At 34.1% G+C, this 22114-nt stretch overlaps 2 protein-coding genes across 2 annotated transcripts in view; one reads left to right on the top strand and one right to left on the bottom strand.

Annotated features, from left to right (window-relative positions):
* The window catches only part of LOC133205829 (uncharacterized), a 115123-nt gene that overhangs the window by 54111 nt on the left and 38898 nt on the right, over positions 1-22114 (bottom strand). The window lies entirely within an intron of this gene.
* Positions 45-22114, top strand: part of LOC133171936 (notchless protein homolog 1-like) — a 36056-nt gene continuing 13986 nt past the window's right edge. Inside the window, exons 1-9 of the mRNA XM_061306728.1 lie at positions 45-116; positions 1456-1603; positions 1692-1912; positions 9581-9660; positions 9769-9845; positions 10318-10415; positions 10604-10640; positions 10994-11149; positions 12327-12462. Coding sequence (XP_061162712.1) covers positions 1457-1603; positions 1692-1912; positions 9581-9660; positions 9769-9845; positions 10318-10415; positions 10604-10640; positions 10994-11149; positions 12327-12462 — 952 coding nt within the window. The 5' untranslated portion in view covers positions 45-116; position 1456. The remainder of the gene's footprint in view (positions 117-1455; positions 1604-1691; positions 1913-9580; positions 9661-9768; positions 9846-10317; positions 10416-10603; positions 10641-10993; positions 11150-12326; positions 12463-22114) is intronic.

Below are 22114 nucleotides of genomic sequence, written 5' to 3'. Positions count from 1 at the left end.
TTTAAAGTATGCATTAATATAATCGTGCACCGGAACCACATGTTTTCCATCATTTCTAAACCATAGGAAACTTTGCTGCCTTAAAATTTTGTGTGAGAACGCTGATCTAACCAAATGTAACTTTCCTTTCTGTTTTGGAAACTTTTTCTTATAACATATGTCAGTTAAAAAGAGTTCATTTAATGTAATTTGTAATTTAATTGAGCTGATTCTGCAATGAAATCGAGGAAATTCGGTTTTTCTTCTCAAAGAGTATAGAAACTGTACTAAATGTCAATCAAAGAGTACAGAAACTGTACTAAATGTCAATTTCTTACTTTAAACAAGTTTTTCCTGTACAACAAATGAAAATTCAGTTAAATTTGTTTGCCATTAACCTAATCTTGTCATTGAATTCTTAATAAATGTAAGTTGAAACTATCTTGGGATTGGCACTCATCGTCCATAATAATCTTAGTAGCAGAGTTTCAGGATAGTTAGAATAATCTAACTGTGTCTCGGGACAAGCCCTCACCACAGTTAGAATACGTCCTATATACTTGCAATGTAGCAAATCGGAATGGATCCACTCTTAAATGATTTTGAAGAATACAAAAGGAGTTGCACTGAAAATAACTACCAAATTAATCATAACAAACCTTTTTGAGATTGTATATGCCTTTTAACCTAAAAAATAATCCATATAAATACGAAAATTCAATTCATTTTCTCATCGTTTTTTCCTCACTTCAAATTTAACGCCATGTTGACATTCGGAACTCTCTTGATTATTCATAGAAAATGCACAGAGTACGAGTTATTGCCCGTGTTTATTTTGCAACATTACCAATACACGGAACGAATTCTATCGTTAAACCGGGTCCGTAGGACAATATCATTTTAAGGATAGAACGTTCTATCTAAGTTTCAGGATAAAAAAGATCTGCTTAATATAGATTTTTTGGCATACAATTAATGTTGTTCTGAAAATGAGTGCAAATTAAATGAATAATAACGGATCTTCAGCATGGAATCCCATGGTTGATTACACTTCTTTCCTCTTTCACCATTCAGAGAGGAACTCATCAACCATGGGTTTACTATGATTAAAAAAAATCCACATGAAAGAAAAATTCAATACATTTTGATCATTTTCCACTTTATATTATTAATATAAAAATCTTTTTAAATCTATCAGCCAATTCAGTGGACTGTTCATTGAACTTGTGTAGATTAGAATTAGGTGCCCATTTTAATTTTCTGCAATGCTAGCACAAAAATTGGAAATATCAAATATTTTATAAGCATCTTCCTTTTTATTGGTTACTTTATAAATTTATACTTCTTGTTAAGATACTGATGATTTAGTTATTACTTGTGATAGTTAATTCTTAAGAGGATTGTTGGGCGGTCCTTATCATTTTGTTATTCTTATGAATGCATTCTCCATGAATTTTATTTGAATTTTGTTTACAGAATGGCAGAAGAAGCTGATTCAGATGAAAAGAGAATTTTGGCTCAGTTCAAAAGTGAAAGTGGAGATGTCACAGGAAATGCATTTGATTTACCTTTAAATATCACAGCAGAAAAACTGCAGATGATCTGCAATGCTTTGTTAACAAATGTAAGGTATCATCTAAACTTAAAAGGCTCTATATATGTGTGTTATCCAATGCACTGAATTATCCTTTTTTCTTTTTTTCTGCTTTCAGGAAGATCCTATCCCTTACTCTTTCTTTGTCAATGATGTTGAAGTTACTGACAGCCTCGTGAAGGCACTGGATGCTAAAGCCTTAGAGAACACAGAGCAGGTCCTGGATATTGTTTACCTTCCTCAGGCTATATTTAGAGTGAGGGCAGTAACAAGGTGTACCAGTACAATCCCTGGCCATGCAGAAGCTGTCATTTCTGTATCATTTAGTCCTGATGGAAGGTATGAAATGTTTACATTTATTCACATCTTCACTAGCCAAGTATCTGATTCATTTACCCTCAAGGGGGAAATGAGGGTAAATGAATCCGACACTTGGCTAGCGAAGATGATTTATTCATTGAATATACCTGTATTGCTTTGCATCTAAACCATCATCAAAAATATTTTTGTTTGATGTACTCCAACCCACATTTCTCAAGATGGATAGCTAGGAATTTTTTTTTTTTTGCAGTACCTAACAAGTTGATAATTGTCATAAAAATCACAGACTTAGAAATTTATTAATATTTTCATTATATACTGGACAGCTAGACAAATTTAATATTTATTGCTATAAAAACTTTCAATCAATAAAAGCGTTCTAGAAAAATAATATAAGCTTTAACTTAAAAAATGAAACAATGTCTATTTCCCTGCCCCCCCCCCCCCAAAAAAAAATTGAAGTACTGAAAATAATGATTGGGAAGGGGTGATTATGACAGGTCAGACAGAGTACATCAAACAAATCATTTTTAGCTCACCTGAGCTGAAAGCTCAAGTGAGCTTTTCTGATCACATTTTGTCCGGCGTCCGTCTGTCTGTCCGTCTGTCTGTCTGTCCGTCTGTCTGTCTGTCTGTCTGTAAACTTTTCACATTTTCGACTTCTTCTCAAGAACCACTGGGCCAATTTCAACCAAACTTGCCGCAAAGTATCCTTGGGTAAAGGGGATTCAAGTTTGTTCAAATGAAGGGCCACGCCCTCTTTCAAGGGGAGATAATTAGGAATTAGTGAAAAAATAATGGCAACATTTAAAAATCTTCTTCTCAAGAACCATACGGCCAGGAAAGATGAAACTCATGTGGAAGCATCCTCAAGTAGTGTACATTCAAGTTTGTTCAAATCATGACCCACGGGGGTAGGGCGGGGCCACAATGGAGGATCAAAGTTTTACATAGAAATATATAGGAAAAATCTTTAAAAATCTTCTTCTCAAGAACAGCAAAGCCATGATGAGTCATATTTATATGGAAGCATCCTCAGGTAGTGTAGATTCAAATTTGTTCAAATCATGACCCCCGGGGGTAGGGCGGGGCCACAATGGAGGATCAAAGTTTTACATAGAAATATATAGGAAAAATCTTTAAAAATCTTCTTCTCAAGAACAGCAAAGCCATGATGGGTCATATTTATATGGGAGCATCATCAGGTAGTGTAGAATCAAGTTTGTTCAAACAATGACCCCCGGGGGTAGGGCGGGGCCACAATGGAGGATCAAAGCTTTACATAGAAATATATAGGAAAAATCTTTAAAAATCTTCTTCTCAAGAACAGCAAAGTCATGATGAGTAATATTTATATGGAAACATCCACAGGTAGTGTAGATTCAAATTTATTCAAATCATGACCCCCAGGGGTAGGGCATGGCCACAATGGAGGATCAAAGTTTTACATAGAAATATTTAGGAAAAATCTTTAAAAATCTTCTTCTCAAGAACAGCAAAGTCATGATGAGTAATATTTATATGGAAGCATCTTCGGGTAGTGTAGATTCAAGTTTGTTAAAATCATGACCCCAGGGGTAGGGCGCGGCCACAATGGAGGATCAAAGTTTTACATAGAAATTTATAGGAAAAATCTTTAAAAATCTTCTTCTCAAGAACAGCAAAGTCATGATGAGTAATATTTATATGGAAACATCCACAGGTAGTGTAGATTCAAATTTATTCAAATCATGACCCCCAGGGGTAGGGCGGGGCCACAATGGAGGATCAAAGTTTTACATAGAAATATTTAGGAAAAATCTTTAAAAATCTTCTTCTCAAGAACAGCAAAGCCATGATGGGTCATATTTATATGGAAGCATCCTCAGGTAGTGTAGATTCAAGTTTGTACAAACTATGACCCCCGAGGGTAGGGCATGGCCACAATGGAGGATCAAAGTTTTACATAGAAATATATAGGAAAAATCTTTAAAAATCTTCTTATCAAGAACCACAAAGTCATGATGAGTCATATTTATATGGAAGCGTCCTCAGGTAGTGTAGATTCAAGTTTGTTCAAATCATGACCCCCAGGGGTAGGGCGGGGCCACAATGGAGGATCAAAGTTTTATATAGAAATAATATATAGGAAAAATCTTTAAAAATCTTCTTCTCAAGAAAAGCAAAGCCATGATGAGTCATATTTATATGGAAGCGTTCTCAGGTAGTGTAGATTCAAGTTTGTTCAAATCATGACCACCGGGGGTAGGGCAGGGCTGCAATGGACTATCAAAGTTGTACATAGAAATATATAGGAAAAACCTTCTTCCCAGGAACAGCAAAGCCCAGATTGTTCATATTTATATGGAAACATCCACAGGTAGTATAGATTCAAATTTATTCAAATCATGACCCCCGGGGATAGGGCGGGGCCACAATGGAGGATCAAGGTTTTACATAGAAATGTATAGGAAAAATTTTAAAAATCTTCTTCTCAGAAACAGCAAAGCCCTGATTGATCATATTTATATGGAAGCATCCTCAGGTAGTGTAGATTCTGTTTTGTTCAAATCATGACCCCCGTGGGAAGGAACGGGCCACAATGGAGGATCAAAGTCTTAAGTAGAAATATATAGGGAAATATCTTCTTCTGAAGAACTACAAACCATGATTAGTCATTTTGATATGGAAGCATCCTCAGGTAGTGTAGATTCAATTTTGTTCAAATGATGACCCCCAGGGGTTGGATGGGGCCCATTGGGGGATCGAAAGTTTTACATAAGAACATATAGAGAAAATATTTCTTCTCAAGTACAGGAAAGCTATGTTTAGTCATATTGATATGGAAGCATCCTCAGGTAGTGTAGATTCAAGTTCAAATGATGACCCCTGAGAGAGGGAGGAGCCACAATGGAGGATCAAATTTTTACAAAGGAATATATGGGAAAATTTTTTAAAAATCTTTACAAGTACAATAAAGCCATTTGTTATATTGACATGGAAGCATCATCAGGTAGTTTAAAATTCAAGCCCCCCCTCCCCCCCAAACCCCAGGTAATCTTTTCAATACTGAACTGATTTGTGCTTTTGCCTAGCCAATGTGCTCAGGTGAGCGATGTGGCCCATGGGCCTCTTGTTTATTGTTGGCCTTATACATTGATATATACCAGTATTGCAATGACAATGAAGGTAAAGCAAGAAACCAGTTGATTTTTTTCTCTCTCTTCATGCTTTCACATCTCCTGTATGGTGATACTCCACATTGGAGGGTTTATGTAACGGTTTATGATTATTATTAGGTTTACTAATATTGCCATGACCATTGCTCAATCTCTCTGTATATTTACAAAAACCAAATTTTTTGCTAGGTGCTTTTTTTTATACTTAGTCTAATATATCTTCCAGTGATGCACTTAACTTTTTAAGTCAACATAGATGTTTAATACAAGTTTGTTTTAAGTGGTATCAAAACCAAACTTGCACACATACTGGTAATAAAGTAATCTTGTGCATAGAGCCTTTGCCAGATGTATGGTTTTGATGCTGATCTACATTTTTAATCAGGTGAATCTGGAGATAGAAAAATTTATATTCTTACTAGCTTCCACAATTGATATACTAAATGATGTATCTATAGATGCTTTATTACTTGTCCATAATACAAATGATTTAGGCACAGGATTGATAAGGCGAAAGGGCAGAATATTTTATTAAGGTCTTCCGTCTTCACGGAAGACCTTATAGTGATTCTATTGTTTCTTATTATTATTATTAAGGTCTTCTGTCTTCACGGAAGACCTTATAGTGATTCTACTGTTTCTTCTTATTATTATTTTTCCGCCCATCTAATTTTGTGCACGCGATTTCTCAAAGACTACTGGATGGATTTTAATGAAATTCGCAGAAACAATGTGTTTTAATCTGAAGTCATTTTATTCGAGAGAATCTTTAGAAATTCACTTCCGATGCCAAGTTACGGACCATTTTCTGAATTTGAAAAGACATTTTGTCCGCGGATAATCTCAAGAACGGTAAAAGATTTCAATGTGAAACTTTCAGGGATTATAGATCATGATTATTACTAGCCAGGATGGGACCTTTTGTTCGTCGTCAACACTTCCGGTCGTTACCGGATGCAAATTTAAAAAGTCGATTTTTTAAAACTTTTTTGTTTTTCAATATTTTTCTTTGATATCAAAAAGGTTTATAAAAACACTTCTGAAAAGGTTTAATTATAATTTGTTTTAAAATTAATAAATCCAAACTCTAGATATTCACATTTTAAAATTTGAAGCGAGGACCAAAATGGCGGCTGTCTCCGTAAACGCCAACGAGCAGGTCGGAGTTTACGGAGAAAGCCGAGCGCCTGGTTCAATGAAACTACCATAAGGATCAATGAAATGTGAAGGCATTGTTGGATAAGCAATCAATATTTTAAGAAAATAATTACGTGGCAAATACATACAGAGCTTGTGTCATATAACATGAATAGAAAACGACAAAAATTAGAAAAAAAAATTAGGAAGATTGTTTAATGAAGTTGATATTAATATTCCTTTATAGATGCAGGTTACTGAACATAAAAGGTATCATTTTCCTTGACTGTCGTACGGCCAAACGTGTTTTGTAGGAAAACATTCCAGTCTTTTCATGAATGTGTTACTAATTGGAATAGTCCACTTTTGGGGTAAACAGGAATATGAAACATGTAGGAAAACTTAGTGAATTCACTGCTTTAGTGTTACGTGCCCGTATACGGTAAGTTATATGTACAGTATGATAAATATACATTCTTAGACTCGAAAATCAGGCTATAAGAACGCACTTTTTAAAATTTCATTGAAGCTATCACATACATTCACATCCTAACGAAAAAGCGCTAAGATTTGCTCATGACGTTTGGCGCAAAATAATGTGTCGTGACCCACCTTTTATTGTAGACAAATGGACTGATGCAGTAGTGTAGAAGTACAGAAAAAGATTACACGGACATGTTTGTATTTGGAATTGCATAGAATAAAAAGCTGAATGCATAAAGAATAAAGGAAGTAAACACAATAGTTTTTAATAGCTTTCTTCAGTAACAGATTATTTCTTCTGCTTACAGCTAACAGTTATTGTTAAAACTGAAGTAAGAAATTCCAATGTAAATCTTCTAGTACTTGCACATAATTTAGCTGGCTAGCTTTCATCAGGTAATTCCGCACTATGGAAAAAATAACCTGCCTGACACTCGTTATTTCAGGCAATGAGTGCAAGATAAACATCGATGATGGCTGGTACATTGCGCAAATGCATTGGTTTCAATATTACATTTTCACGCAGGCTTTCTTAGTTTAATCCCGACTATATCTGATTTTTTTGCTTGAATTTAAATTTTCATGTTTATCAATGATGTTGGTAGTTTTTTCTTTCTCGTTGTGAATTCTGTGCTCTTATAAATAAAAAAATCTTTTTAAAGACCCATGTTAAATTTTTAGGTGTCTTTACTACAAGCAGATAAAAATGTAATTTTACTTGCAAAGAATATCACATTTAAGGATGGTAATTCGTACGGAAGACCTCTCGTTGCTCGCAACGAGTATCTAGTTCTTCTTATTATTTTTTTGACTTTCTAATTTTGTGCACGCGATTTCTCAGAGACTACTGAATGAAATTTACTGAAATTTGCAGGAACAATGTGTTGTAATCTGAAGTTATTTTATCCGAGAGATTTTTTGGAAAACCACTTCCGGTGCCAAGTTACGGGCCATTTTCTGAATATAAAAAGACATTTTGTCCGCTGATAATCTCAAGAACGGTAAAAGATATCAATGTGAAACTTTCAGGGATTATAGATTGTGATATATACTAGCCGGGACGTGACTTTTCGTTCGTCGTCGGTACTTCCGGTCGTTACTGGATGCGAATTTAAAAAGTCGAATTTTTTAACTTTTTTGTTTTTCAATATTTTTCTTTGATATAGGTAGGGTTAATAGAGGCATTTCCAAAAAAGCTTAATATATAATTTATTTAAAAATTGATAGATCCAAACTCTAGATATTCGCATTTTAAAATTTGAAGCGGGTCCAAAATGGCGGCTGTCTTCGTTAACTCCGACGAGCAGGTCGGCACTCGGAGCTCCTCGGATGGTTCGTTCCTCGCACACTAACCTCGGACGTCAATGGTGTTCTACCATGTTGCTGATACAGTCATGTGATCTTAATTGAAATTCCTCCAAATGTTATACCTTTGAAGTCTGAGTTACTTTGAAGCACACCCAACACTATGGTTTGCTTTCAAAAATTACTTACATGATGTTGTGATCAAAACCAATATACAAGGAAGAATTAGAGAAGAGAAAAAAATGTTTGAAGAACTTTATGCAGAGTAAAATATGAAATGAGTTACAAGGCTGTTTCCAGCGGAGAAATGTAATCGGTTTGATGCATATTTCTCCACCAATCACTTCCGAGGTTTGTATGGAGCGTAGTGGAGTCAGTCGAGGATTGCCGATTGGCAGGTCGGAGTTTACGGAGACAGCCGAGTGTCTTGTTAAACGAAACTATCATAAGGATCAATGAAATATGAAGGAATTTTTAGATCTGGCAGATTATGAAATGGATAATCTGTCAAAAAAACAGAAATATTCTGACCTCCAAATGCAATAAAACGAGTAATTTGTACGGTACATATGATAATATATATGAGAATGGAGACAATTCAATAGAACATACATTTCAAATAAAAGGCGCGAAGATTTACTCGTGAATTTTGGTGCAAAATAATGTACCCTGACTCTTCTTTCATAGTAGAAAAATGGTTCTAATGCAGAAATGCAGAAAAAGATTACACGGACACGTTTGTATGAAATACAGATATATGGAATTGCATGGAATAAAAAATTGAATACACAAAGAATAAAGAAGTAAACAGTATCACCAGTTCATCAGTAATAGACTATTTGTTAATGTTTAAACTCAAGTAACGAATTCCGATGTAAATCTGCTTGCACAAAATTTGTCTAGCTAGCTCTCATTCTATAATTCCAACTATACTGAAAAAAAACCCAAAATTTTTTAACCTCCCTGACTCTCGTTACTTCAGGCAATGATAGAAAGTAAACATCGATGATAGCTGGTAAAATTGCGCTCGTGTAGTGGTTTCCATATTGAATTTTCACGAAGGCGATCTGGGTTTAATCCCGAATTTGTTTGCTTAAATTTACGTTCTCATCTTTATAAATGATGGTGAGAGTTTTTTTGTTTTTGTTTTTGTTTTTGTTTTTTTTTGGGGGGGGGGGGGGGGTTAGAGATGATAGAACATGATTTCTAGATTGGCGAAGGGACCTTTTCATGTGTCGTCGTTAGTTCCGGTCGCTACTGGAAGCGAATTTAAAAAATCTATTGTTTCAACTTCAATATTTTTCTGAAATATTTGTAGGGTTAAGACAGCCTCTTTTCAAAATACTAAATATATAATTTGTTTTCAAATTGATAAATCCAAACTCTTGATATTCGTCATTTTCACTTTGAAGCGGGAGGTGAAATGGCGTTTGATTTTCACGCTGATGACCAGGGTTAAATCTCCAGAGTGTTTGATTTTTTTTTTCTTCATTTTTTCAGCTTGAATTTATGTTTTTATTTTCAAAATCGGACGGAAGACCTCTCATTGCTTGCAATGAGTTTCTAGTTTAAATTTCTGATTTCACCCTACTTCGTCTTTCAGGTATTTGGCTAGTGGTTCGGGTGATACAACTGTACGGTTTTGGGATGTCCAAACAGAAACTCCTCAACATACTTGCAAAGGTCAGATGCTTATTTTATCAAATTACCTCAACATTAATTTTAAGTCCAATGTCTTTTAGAACTTCATTCAGATTTGCAAAAAGTGAGTTCTGGGTATCTTCCTTTCAGGTCATAAACACTGGGTGTTATGCATAGCTTGGTCACCTGATGGCAGGAAGTTAGCCTCAGGTTGTAAAAACAGTCAAGTAAGTTTTACTCAAAAGAAGTGATACTTTGGAACATCTTTTAACTTTCTTGATTTAAGTATAGGACTAAGATTTTATAAGAAAGTTAAGGTTCATTGACCCTCTGATAAGAGAGGTAACTCTTTTTAGGATAAATTATATTGTTCCTCTATGAAATTGTTGAGGAAAAAAGGGAATTTTTGTCAAAATTTGCCTGCAGTGTATGCTGAAATTGTGTGCATTTTAGTTATAAATTGGATTCCTTTTGGAAAATCACAAGCAATAAAGCAAAATTTTACATGTGTGAACAGAGGGATAGTGAACTTTAAATTTATTTCATATAGTTTGTCTATGTATCTGCTTTTCTTTCACCTAACTTTTCATTTTTTGGGATAGAAAAAAATTGGAAATTTCACAGAACTACAGTATAAAGATATATACTTGGAGTGTATAGCCTTGATAGGTTGTGTGGTATATACTTTTTGTGTTGTAGATTTGTATATGGGATCCAGAATCTGGCCAACAGAAAGGAAAATCTCTAACAGGACATAAACAGTGGATAACCTGGTTGTCATGGAAACCTTTTCATTTGTAAGACCTTCATTTTTGAAAACACTATTTCTTTAAAACCTGCTTTCATGAATTTACAAGACTTTTGTGAGCTTTTGTATTCCCCCATTTTATTGACTAAGAGTGACTGTACAATTGAAATGCTTAATTACAAGAATTTGATGAGGTTATTCAAACCCTACAGAAATTTTGCTATCTTTATTTTTCAGAGATCCAGAATGCAGATTCCTTGCAAGCAGTTCCAAAGTAAGTTTTTATTCAACAAAATTCCTTAACAGAAAAAAACATTTGCAAAAAATGTTCTTAATTAATTAAAATAATGAATTAAGTCACCATTTTTTCACCACATTTCCATGACATTATCTTACAAGTACATGTATGTCAAGTACAAATTGTAAAAGTACAAATTGTAAAATTAAGCACAACTTTATTTCAATTTTTTTTAAAATTCATTTTATGTATCATTAATAAATAGAAAGAAAATACAATTATATGACATTATTTTAGAGCTTGATTTTATCTTATTAAGATTAGATACAGATATCCCTAATTATTTATACATGTACATAGGTTACCTGGTATATGCTTCTTGTTTGTAGGATGGTACCATAAAGATTTGGGACACCCTGTTGAGTCAGTGTCACATTACCCTGTCAGGTCACCTTCAGTCGGTGACCTGTATCAAATGGGGTGGTACTGACCTCATTTACTCTGCCTCCCAGGATAGGACTGTCAAAGTGTGGAGAGCAGAAGATGTAAGTTTGTTCTGGATGAATTTGTAAAGACCCTTCTTGTGATTGTTATGAAGTGATACTGGGATATATAGAAAAAAATTGTTTTCTTATTTTATTCTTTCCTTTTCTAGCTCACCTGAAATGAAAGCTCGTGAGCTTTTCTGATCACTCGTTGCCTGGCATCTGTCTTTCCATCCATCTGTAAATTTTTCACATTTTCAAAATATTCTCAAGAACCACTTGGCCAATTTTAACTGAAGTTGGCACAAAGCATCCTTTTGTAATGGAGATTCTAAATTGTTTAAACGAATGGTCAAACCTCTGTTCAAGGGGAGATAATCAAAAAAAGCAAACGTAGGTTGCAGTCATTAAAAATCTCAAGAACCAACGAGCCAGAAAATACAAAACTTAGGTGAAAGCTTCCTGAGGTATTGTATTTTCTAAATTGTTCAAATCTTTGCCCCTGGGGGTAGGATGGGACCACAATGGGGAATCAGAGTTTTACATAAGAACATAGAAGAAAAAAATCTTTTAAAAAATCTTCTTCTTATGAACCTCTAGATCTGAAAAGATGAAAGTTAAGTGAAAGCATTCTGAGGTTGTGTAGATTTTAAATTCTTCAAATCATGGCCCCTGGAGATAGAGTGAGGCCACAAAGGGAGATCAAAGTTTTACATAGAAACATACAGAAAAAAATCTTTAAAAATCTTCTTCTGATGAACCACTGGACCAAAAAAAGATGAAACTTATGTGAAAACATCCTGGGGTATTTAGATTCTAAATTTTCTAGTCTTTGCCCCAAAGATAGGGTGTGGACACAATAGGGGATCAAAGTTTTACATTTATATACATAGATAAGAAAAAAAAACTTAAAGATTCTTCTTCTCATGAACCACTGGACCAGAAATGTTGAAACTTATGTGAAAGCATCCTGAGGCAGTGTCTAATTCTAAATTTTCACATCATGACCCACAGGGGTAGGGTAGGGTCATAAAAAAAGATTTAAAAAGACATTAAAGAATGTGATTGCACAGAAAATTTCATAGACATAGCAATCACAAGACTTCTGTAATTCTGATAAAATTATTTCATTAAAATCTGTGAAAGGACATAAAATATTCAGTGCAGTCTTGAATCCCCCCCCCCCCTCAATGAAATTAATAAATGTAAGAACTAGTTAGACCTTTTCTCTTTTCAGGGTGTTTTATGCAGAACATTACAAGGTCATGGTCACTGGGTCAACATCCTGGCACTTAGTACTGACTATGTCATGAGGACAGGAGCATTTGATCCAGCTAATGCAAAAATAGTACCAGCTGACATTCAAGAATCTGGTGAGAGGTCACTTTGTACCTGTATTTCATGTGTTATAGCTAACATGTAGCATTACTGCATACAGAGTTATTTTTGCCCCATGTATACTTATTTACCCTGTTAAAGAATTTGGCCTCATTTAAGATTTGCCCAAACACAGTTGTGTTTAATCAGAGAAAACTCTTTCTGTATTGCATTCACCTCATTTTGAATTATGATAATGTCTGATAAGTGATGATAATGGTGAAAAGGCCGGCTGAAAATTTCTCTGTATAGAGTATACTGGCATCCAGATCTTGTGTAAAAAGATTAATTGAAGCAAAATATAAAAACTCAATATATTTACCAGCTATTCTTTTTAAACCTCAACATTAAGGACCAGAGGATATACTGTATCTGAACTGTCTGTGTCTTTGTCTGTCAGTCATTTGGACTTAATGTTGAGTATACATGTAATTAAGATAGAATTTTTTCATATTAGTTTAAACAGAAAAATGCTACTGTCATTAGTACCAAATTTGGCTTGAAAAGTAACTAATCAATGGATAAAATGAGGAAAAATTAACCTCAGCATCTGCTTTTAATTGCCTTTTACTAGAAAGTACTTTGCTAGACTAAAACTTCAAAGATTTCACAATAATGAGGTACAATTCTTGAATATGAAAATTAAGTGAATTTTCATATAAGGCCACTGTAATGGCAGTAATCAAGCTTTCCACCCTTATGAAACAACAAACCCTTTTCACATAAAGTGTACTCAATTTCATATTATCTGCCTGATGGGAGATTTTTAGCTCACCTGAGCTGAAAGCTCAAGTGAGTTTTTCTGATCACCCATTGTCCATCCGTCCGTCTGTAAACTTTTCACATTTTCAACTTCTTCTCAAGAACCACTGGGCCAATTTTAACCAAACTTGGTACAAAGCATCCTTGGGTAAAGGGGAGTTTAAATTGTTAAAATGAAGGACCAAATCTCCTTCCAAGAGGAGATAATCAAGAAAAGACAAAAATAGGGTGGGGTCATTAAAAAATCTTCTCAAGACCCACAGGGCCAGAAGAGCTGAAACTTATGTGGAAGCATCCTGGGGTAGTTTAGATTCTAAATTGTTCAAATCATGACCCCTGGGGGTAGGGCGGGGTACAATAGGGAATCCAATTTTTTGCATTAAAATATATTGGAAAAATCTTTTAAAAATTCTTCTCAAGATCCACTGGGCCAGAAAAGCTGAAACTTAAGTGGAGTAGTGTAGATTCTAAGTTATTCAAATCATGACCCCTGGGGGTAGGGCGGGGCCACAATAGGTACTACAAGGGGGGAAATCAGGTGAAAAACAGCGAGGCCAAAGTTACTCAGGTGAGCGTTGTGGCCCATGGGCCTCTTATTTGTTTCACTTGGAAATGTTTAAGAAAAACAGTTTCCATATTCATTTATATTGGTAAGAAAACAATATACTTTGAGCAAATTTTTTTAGGCAATTTATAGTAATTATGCAGAAGAACATGACTGCAAACTTATAAATCCATTAAATCCATCTAAAATTGGAGCTTCCTGATTTGTCAATCTCCACAAAGAAGAGGTATTTTTCAACTTCAAAGAAACACCATTATCATTTTCCAAACACATCCAAAATTTAATTCACCAAGTTTTGAAAATCCCATGTATTGTTGATGTACATTTTTCCATGTGGGATCATTTCACACTATGTAAGCAGTCACAAATTTTCCATAGAAATTTGTCGCATCGTACTGAAAGTGCATATAAGATATACAATGGCAATTCAAGAAATCCACATAATTTTCCCGCAGATGAATATAGAAATTGTGATTCCTTGGAATTATGAGCCCATGGAAAAAAGTTTGTTTATAGTATTTGATAGGTGTTCCAAAAACGATATGTGTAATTTGCATGATGATTTTTCTTGTTAATGGCACAGCCAAAACATCCATATATTCACAGAGAATTAAAAGGAGTACATATATCAGTAATAGTTAATCACATTATAAACCACCACCTGAAGTTCCTGTTATTCCCTCACACATTGCATGGCACCTTTATGTCCTGACTAATGTCAGGGGCCAGACTTCCTGTGCTTTCACAGAAAGAGAACCCGGTTCTCCAGACAGAAGTGATATCAATAAGATCCTCATCATACATGTAGAATCTGGCGTAGTATTGACCCTCCACAATCAGGTGGTGGTCTTGACCGACTCCCGCTCGAGTTTTGTAATAATGGATGACTGCATTATTATAATGACCTTGACCTTTAGGATTATCAACTCTAGTCACAATGTCAATCTTGGGGCCATGACATTTATCTGATTCTTTGATCAGCATGTTGTAGTGTATGTCTCCAAATCTTCGTTCGGGGATTGATTCCTTGATGAATTTGAACTTAAAGATAAAAGAAGAAATGTGATATTCCCATAGAAAATGTTCACAGTTTTGATGATGGTATGTTATTGTACCACGCAGTGGATTAATTCTGTAGCATTCACTGGCACTAAGATTTCCCGATTTATCTTCTTTCCAAATCACGAATTTGGTTTTTGTCACTTCATCATAGGAAATTTTAAAAAGAGCAGCTTTTCTGGATCTCATTTCATAAATGGATAATAGCCTCATGAAATGTAACCTATTTGTTTCATTGTAACTGTTGAAATCAAATATAGGATGGTTGAAGTATATGCTGACATTGTCAAAATATCTGGCCTCATTGTATTTCTCTTCGAATATGGTTTTTGGATGATTGAATCGAATGTTTTCATTTGGTTCTCTTTCAAACATGGTCAGGAGAAATACAGACACAGAGCCAAGTAAAATGGCTGTCATTCCAGTTATAAAGAAAAACTTGACTGCATTCTTTACACCTTTTTTCAATCCTTCGAGAGCATCAAAACCCTTCTTGTTGAAGTATCGTAAAGACAGAAGTGCAATTCTAACAGCTATTCCATATATGAGAACAGCTGCCTTGATCACCTGGAATAAGCTGATGGCCTCTTCTCGACACAGAGCAATTCGGACTCCCAATATGAGCTGTGGAATATCCTCAATCCAGAGAAAGAAACAAGATACAATATCAGGATTAATCCAGGCATGTTCAAAGAACAGCTCCTTAGCAATGTTTGCAGTTTCAAAAACAATGGCTATGGTGCCAATGATAGCAAAAGTTAATATGGAATAGGTTATTGAGCTTTCTATAGGTCCATACACAAGTCCAGGCTTAATGCCATAAACATCCCTAAAGAGCAGCCAATCCACAAGGAAATCCAGAAAATCCAGACCAAAGGTCAGCAAGAAAAGGAAGATCTTGAAGGAGAGTTTGTTCTGTAGTTTTACACACCATGGAATATAGTATGTCAGTGTGGTGAGTTCTTCATAATGAGAGCGAGTGCTTCCAGGTCTGGGTTCAATCTTCCGCGGCTCGTTGAGTTCCAGATCTGTTCCAGTACTGTTCCCTTGTGTACTCTGTTCATCTTCTGTTGTGGCAAGTGGATTTACACTTAAATTTAAAAAAAAAGTTTAAATTGGCAGAATTTGTTCCAGTCATTTTGGAAAATAAATATATTGCTTAAAAAATTCTGCATGAGATCTGGAGGAAAAAAATCAATTGATACACCAGTTATTCATCTCCTGACCCTTAAAAACAGATTAAGTTTATATTGGTTCTTTGATATACTTACAAAAACATGGTCCAAAAATGCAGAAATTAGTGAAATGAAAACACTCTGTAGAAATGATGAGTGCTACCTTGATTTCCATTATTTATGGATTATTTAATGAACAGTGTTAGGAAGGCTTTTAATCTTTGGGGCAACAAGAGATTCAGGTGTGAATTTTTCTTGAATATTGATAAAACAATTATCAAATAAAGTCCATAATCTATAATCACATTCCAGAGTTGCAAAGAATAGCAAGACTATAGAATTCAGCAGGCAGGAATTTTAAGACCCATCTGTCTTTGAATTGCAGAATCATGGAGACATTTATTTAGTCTGTGTGCAATCTTATTAATACATTTGAATTTTATTAAGCATGCTAAATTAAATTTTAGTCACACATCATTTTTTTTGCTGTTTTTCTCTACATACCTCCCATCTGCCGAGGTCTTACTCTGTGATATTAGCCTAGATTTTTCCATTTCTTTTTAGAGATTTGAATAAAGCTGAAAATTGATGAAAGAAGTTTCTATGTATCTCCTTCTGCCCTCTATAGTAATATGCCTAGTATGTATCTTGCATGACTGGTCATTTCATATCAAAAAGTTGTGTAGAGTCCATTCATCCAGAATAATATGGTTGTCAAGTTTGAATGTTTGTATGTGCATAGTGTAGTAAATGGTAATTTTCATCAATAAGTAAGTTAAGCATTATACATTACCTTTTTTTTTTTTTTTTTACAGACACCTATATATATTCGCCCAGATTAAGTATTTGTTCTTGTGATTGCAAAATCTGCAACATAATTAGATTGGAGAATTAAATCATAATGAATGGGTTGCCATGACATGAAAATGCAGCGGCGTCGGCAAAGGGGCGGCAGTCGCCGCCCCAATAATTTTGCAAAAACAATAAAAAAACAAAAACAAACAAAAACAAAAAATGAAAGAAAAGGAAATTTTAAATGAGAAATACAAAATTTGTAATGGCAATATCTGTGGTCAATAGAGCGGCAAGAATAACGGCAATCTGTGGTCAATGGAGCGGCGAAGTGTGAAAGCTATTGTTTACACAAATGCAAATTGGATGTACATACTGTACGTGTATACCTGTACCTGGTGTGTGTAAACAATAAGCATGGTATCCATCATTTGCTACAATTCTACATCAGGCCCACATCTAACAACGTTTTTGTAAATTCTATTGGGGGGGGGGGGGGATTCTCTAAGATTCCGATTTTTTTCTTTTCAAATGCTGGAATTTGCCCGAATTCAACCTAACAGCAACAAAAAGTGTGTAAAGGTGGGGGGGGGGGGGGAGCAGCGTCTAAATGAATGAATTTTTACATATCGAAACTTAAGCAAAACAAAAAACAAAAGAAAACTATTCTCAGAAAAAGTGGAGAAATTAGGCAAAAATTAGAGCCCCTCCCTGACACCTTCCCCGGCGTATAATAGACCTGTTCATAGTATAATGAATTGGTCGATCGATGTTTGGAAGTCTTTGATGAATCATAGTTGTAAGCTATTAAATTTAAGCAAAATACATGTACTAAAACACTGTGTAAAAGTAAAACAACTTCAGTTGATTTTTTTTTTTTATAATGTCAAACATATTTCTGCATTTCAAAAATGGAGGGATTATTAAGGATTAATCACCCTGTTCATTTTAAATTTCATATTTACGCATTCTCTCGGTAAGTAACAATAAATATATATTATACAATAATAGACAATTATAGCTAGTTGTATATGCATTTTAATCTTTATCTCGTCATAAACCCTTCAAAGTTCTTTCTATGCTGTTTCGGAAGAAAAAAAAAAAACACTAGCTCCTAGTTATTTAAAAATATTCCCGTTTTGATTTATCAAAATCTATCAAAATCTTGATATTTTTCCCATTAATGTACATGTAACTTAAACCACAAAAAACATTTTTTTGGTTGCATGTTTAATTGTTCTTTTTTAATCAGAAAATACATGTAGGCTATTGATTTAATGGGAAAAATATCAAGATTTTGATAGACATTTTAATTATTTAGTTTATGTCACAAAAAGTTGGTTAGGACCCCCACTTCTTAATCCAGTTCGCCTCCCCAATGTCAAATACTTGCCGACGCCCCTGAAATGTCTAAGGTTTTGGTAAAGAGGATAAATGGAGGTTGAGAGTAAGGAATTGTAATTCATGTGATAAAAATTTATAATTATATCAAAGCTCTTATTGATAAATGTTTTCCTCCACCCCACCAAAACCTCCTCACCACTTTCCCTCGTAGAGAAATACTTTCTGAATCCATATAATAGCAAATTTACAGATATAATGAACTGATTTTGATTCCCCTATGTTAAAAATAATAATTTTTACATCTTTTTTCAATATACATCATTTTTCAAAGCTCTCAACTTTAAAATATTGATCTGATATTTTTTACGAGTATTTGAATTTCAAAAACTTATGAACTCCAAAGTAACTTAAGAATTTAATACTTCCCAAAATGTATTTGATAGTCATAATGAGGTACTTGAAGAAAAAAAAATCTGTATTATGAATTTACTATAAAAATTTTAATGAATTCGTTGTACAGATAAAACAAATTAGAGATATAGTGAAGTACCGGTAAATTCAGAGGTCCCCAGGACTTTGTATAACCCAAGTTTTACTGCATCTGTTCTTTTTTTATGTTTCAGTTGGCTTTTTATGTCCTCAGATGTAAATAGAAGAAAGCTGAGTGAATTGTGTTATCTTTTTTGTTAATGTGACAAACAGACAGATTAAACCTTTATTTTGATTCTCCATAAAACTTTACAACTGTCCTCAGGATGTGCAAGTGTGAGAAAATATCTTAACACGCTGTAAATTGATTTAAATCACAGAGTTTTTGGTTATTTTCTCATGGTAATAGACTTTGGTCCACATGTTATAATGGTAATAGACTTTGGTCCACATGTTATAATGGTAATAGACTTTGGTCCACATGTTATATTGGTAAAAGACTTTGGTCCACAAGTTATAATGGTAATAGACTTTGGTCCACATGTTATAATGGTAATAGACTTTGGTCCACATGTTATAATGGTAAAAGACTTTGGTCCACGTTATAATGGTAATAGGCTTTGGTCCACAAATTATATGACTGTCACAAAGTTTTTTTTTTCTTTTCTTGGATGGAGGGAAAGGTAGGGGTTTTTGTAAGAATCACATAGGTCAGACTATCATTGCAAATCAAGACATAGCCACCTAGTTGTGATCTTGGAATTTGTTTCATCCAGACCACAGGTAATTTGAACAGTTCAAGGTTACATATATTGAAAAAGTGGAATTTGTTTTTAAGACACAGAGACACATACTGGAAGCCCATCCCTGATACAAATGTACTTTGTAATCTGGAAACATTCCATGAATGTGACATCAAATACATTTAGAAAAGTTCATATTAGCCATATGGAAAGAAAACAAGTGTAGCAGAAGGTATAATTTTGTTAGAAGAAAAGATATCTATTGAGTGGAAAATAATTTCCATCAAATTTTCAACTGTTGAGGAGAAAAAGAATAACTGAAAAGTCTGCTAATGATGAATTTTTTAATGAGGATACTATATACATGTATTTATTGACTGGGTTTGAGGGCAATATGCATTTTTTCTGACCCAAGAACCAAACTTTTTGCCCGAGGCTGTTGGCCTGATCGAAGTAAACAGTTTGGTTCGAGGGATTGGCGAAACACATTTTATCCAAGAAGACAGTCATTTAATGCTTTGTTATACATGTACCTTTTATTACTTAAAATGACATTATCTTTTAGTGGCTTCCATGTTTGCATAGATTGATGTAAATTTTGATTACTAGTACATGTACCTGCAATGTGGATTTAACTCGGTAACTGTTGAACACAAACAAATGCAAAAAAAAAAAAAAAAGATTTACCGTATATACTCGCCTATAAGTCAGTTTTTTGGGAATTGAATTTCGGACCAAAACTCTTTATCCTACTTGTAGGTGAGTTATAAAAAGATTGGTACTTTAGAGGGTCAATCCCTGTAATATAAGCTTAAAAAATACAACCGACTTATATGCGGACCTTATAGGCGAGTATATACGGTAGCTGATTCATGTTCCTTCCAAAGAGACTGTACTAACTGAGGTCCTGTAGATGTTGGCATGAAAAAGATCCCTCACTTCTCAATGGCCATAAGTGCATAGTACAGGTCTAAATTTTACAGTCTTCCAATGGCAGAGGTTGATGTCCCAATATGAGTAAAAGATTCTTAAGGGAACACCAAGCAAGCAATCAAACTTTCTCTCTCTCTCATTGTTACATCATCAAGGATTCAAGCTGTGGACTAACTTACAGAGATAAAGTGTTTACCTCAGTTATGCTGTTCCATGAACCACAAATTTTAGTTGTGCTCTTTAAAAGTATCAAATACCAGGGCCTTACAAAATGGAAATGGATATACCGTATATACTCGCCTATAAGTCGGGTTTTTTTGGAGTTAAACTTTGGTCCAAAACTCTATGTCCGACTTATAGGCGAGTTATAAAAAGATTGGTATTTTAGAGGGTCATGCCCTCTAATATAAGCTTTAAAAATACAACCGACTTATAGGCGGACCGACTTATATGCGAGTATATACGGTATAGTCCTTTATTCATTTTATTCCAATCTCTGAATATAACTATGAGAAATTATTCTTAGGATATTGCAAATATTTTGTCATTTAATTCACATGAATCTACCAAACAACAGGTGATTATGAATTGGATTAGAATTAAGATTCTTGATCGACCTACTAATTCATTCTCATGACTCTCCAGTTGAGTAAATTGTCTACCATTGTAGATGACATGTACAGATACTTGTAGATATTTTAGTAAATTTAGCTCTGCACTAGTGAATCACACAGATTTATCAAAATGATTTACTGATAGATACATGTAGCTGCAGGTGTCAATCATATTCTGATCGGTGATACATGTGTAATTATTGGTGTAAGAGGTACATGTATGGTCGATCATTGCCAAAACAGCTAAGATTGTGAATTGATTATTGAAAATCCAGGGAACAGCAAAAATTGCCTAATTATATCTGTAATTAGATGTTTTATATAGTTCATATTTCATTGTTATGATTTGATGTTTACCAAAAAAAAAAAGTGAATTGACTGTGAATTGTCTAGCACATTACTTTGGATCATTTTGTAACATCATCTAACAACCTGAGTGTTAAATGTTCATGGTTGATGTTTTGATAATGTTAATGGTACTTATGTGACAAATATGCTAGACATTTTGTTTTTGACTGTACTTTTTTGGTACAGCATATTTTATAATAAATGGTTTTCTTGAAAAAGAATCTGAACTTAATTCATATTCTTGGGAAAAAAACATTGTTTTTAATTGATCAATTCAACAATGAAAATATTCTGTAACAGTGAAAATTACAGCTTGTATTGCAGAAAAAAGTTTATTTACATGTGACCAAACAGATATTGAGGGTGCTGAAAATTTTGCTTATAAATTACATAATCAGGTAATTTTAAGAAGTATTTCTTTAATTCAGTACAACGTACTAGCACCTTTAGAAACAGTCTTGTTTTCTTTAAATATTCTTGAAAAAAAAGCAGTAAAAATATATAGCCAAAACTTCCATTGCTCTCAGATTTTCTTTTGAAAATTGCTTCAGAGTAATTTGGATTGTATTGGATACTGTTAAATCATATACCCCTGGTACATGTATTTTCATGGGGTTTTGAGGAAAAACTATGAGTTTGTGGGGATTTGTTTTCATGGATGAAGTATTGTTGAGTACTTATGTAGTCTCTAATGACATTTTACATTTCGAGGTGGACAGGATTTCGTGGGTCTCTTCATTACTCAAAAACAACGAAAATTAAACCCTACAAAAATTAGTGATTCACAGTATTCCTTTGTTGCTAACATTTGATGCTCTTATATTGAATTTTAAAGTATGCTGCAGTAAAACTTTCATACATTTTGCCAATGAATTTTTGGAAAA

The sequence above is a fragment of the Saccostrea echinata genome, unplaced genomic scaffold (assembly GCF_033153115.1).
Source record: "Saccostrea echinata isolate AGI-Se365-2 ecotype Australia unplaced genomic scaffold, CSIRO_AGI_Sech_v1 ptg000054l, whole genome shotgun sequence".
NCBI lineage: Eukaryota > Metazoa > Mollusca > Bivalvia > Ostreida > Ostreidae > Saccostrea > Saccostrea echinata.
This window is presented reverse-complemented; position numbering and strand designations above follow the sequence as displayed.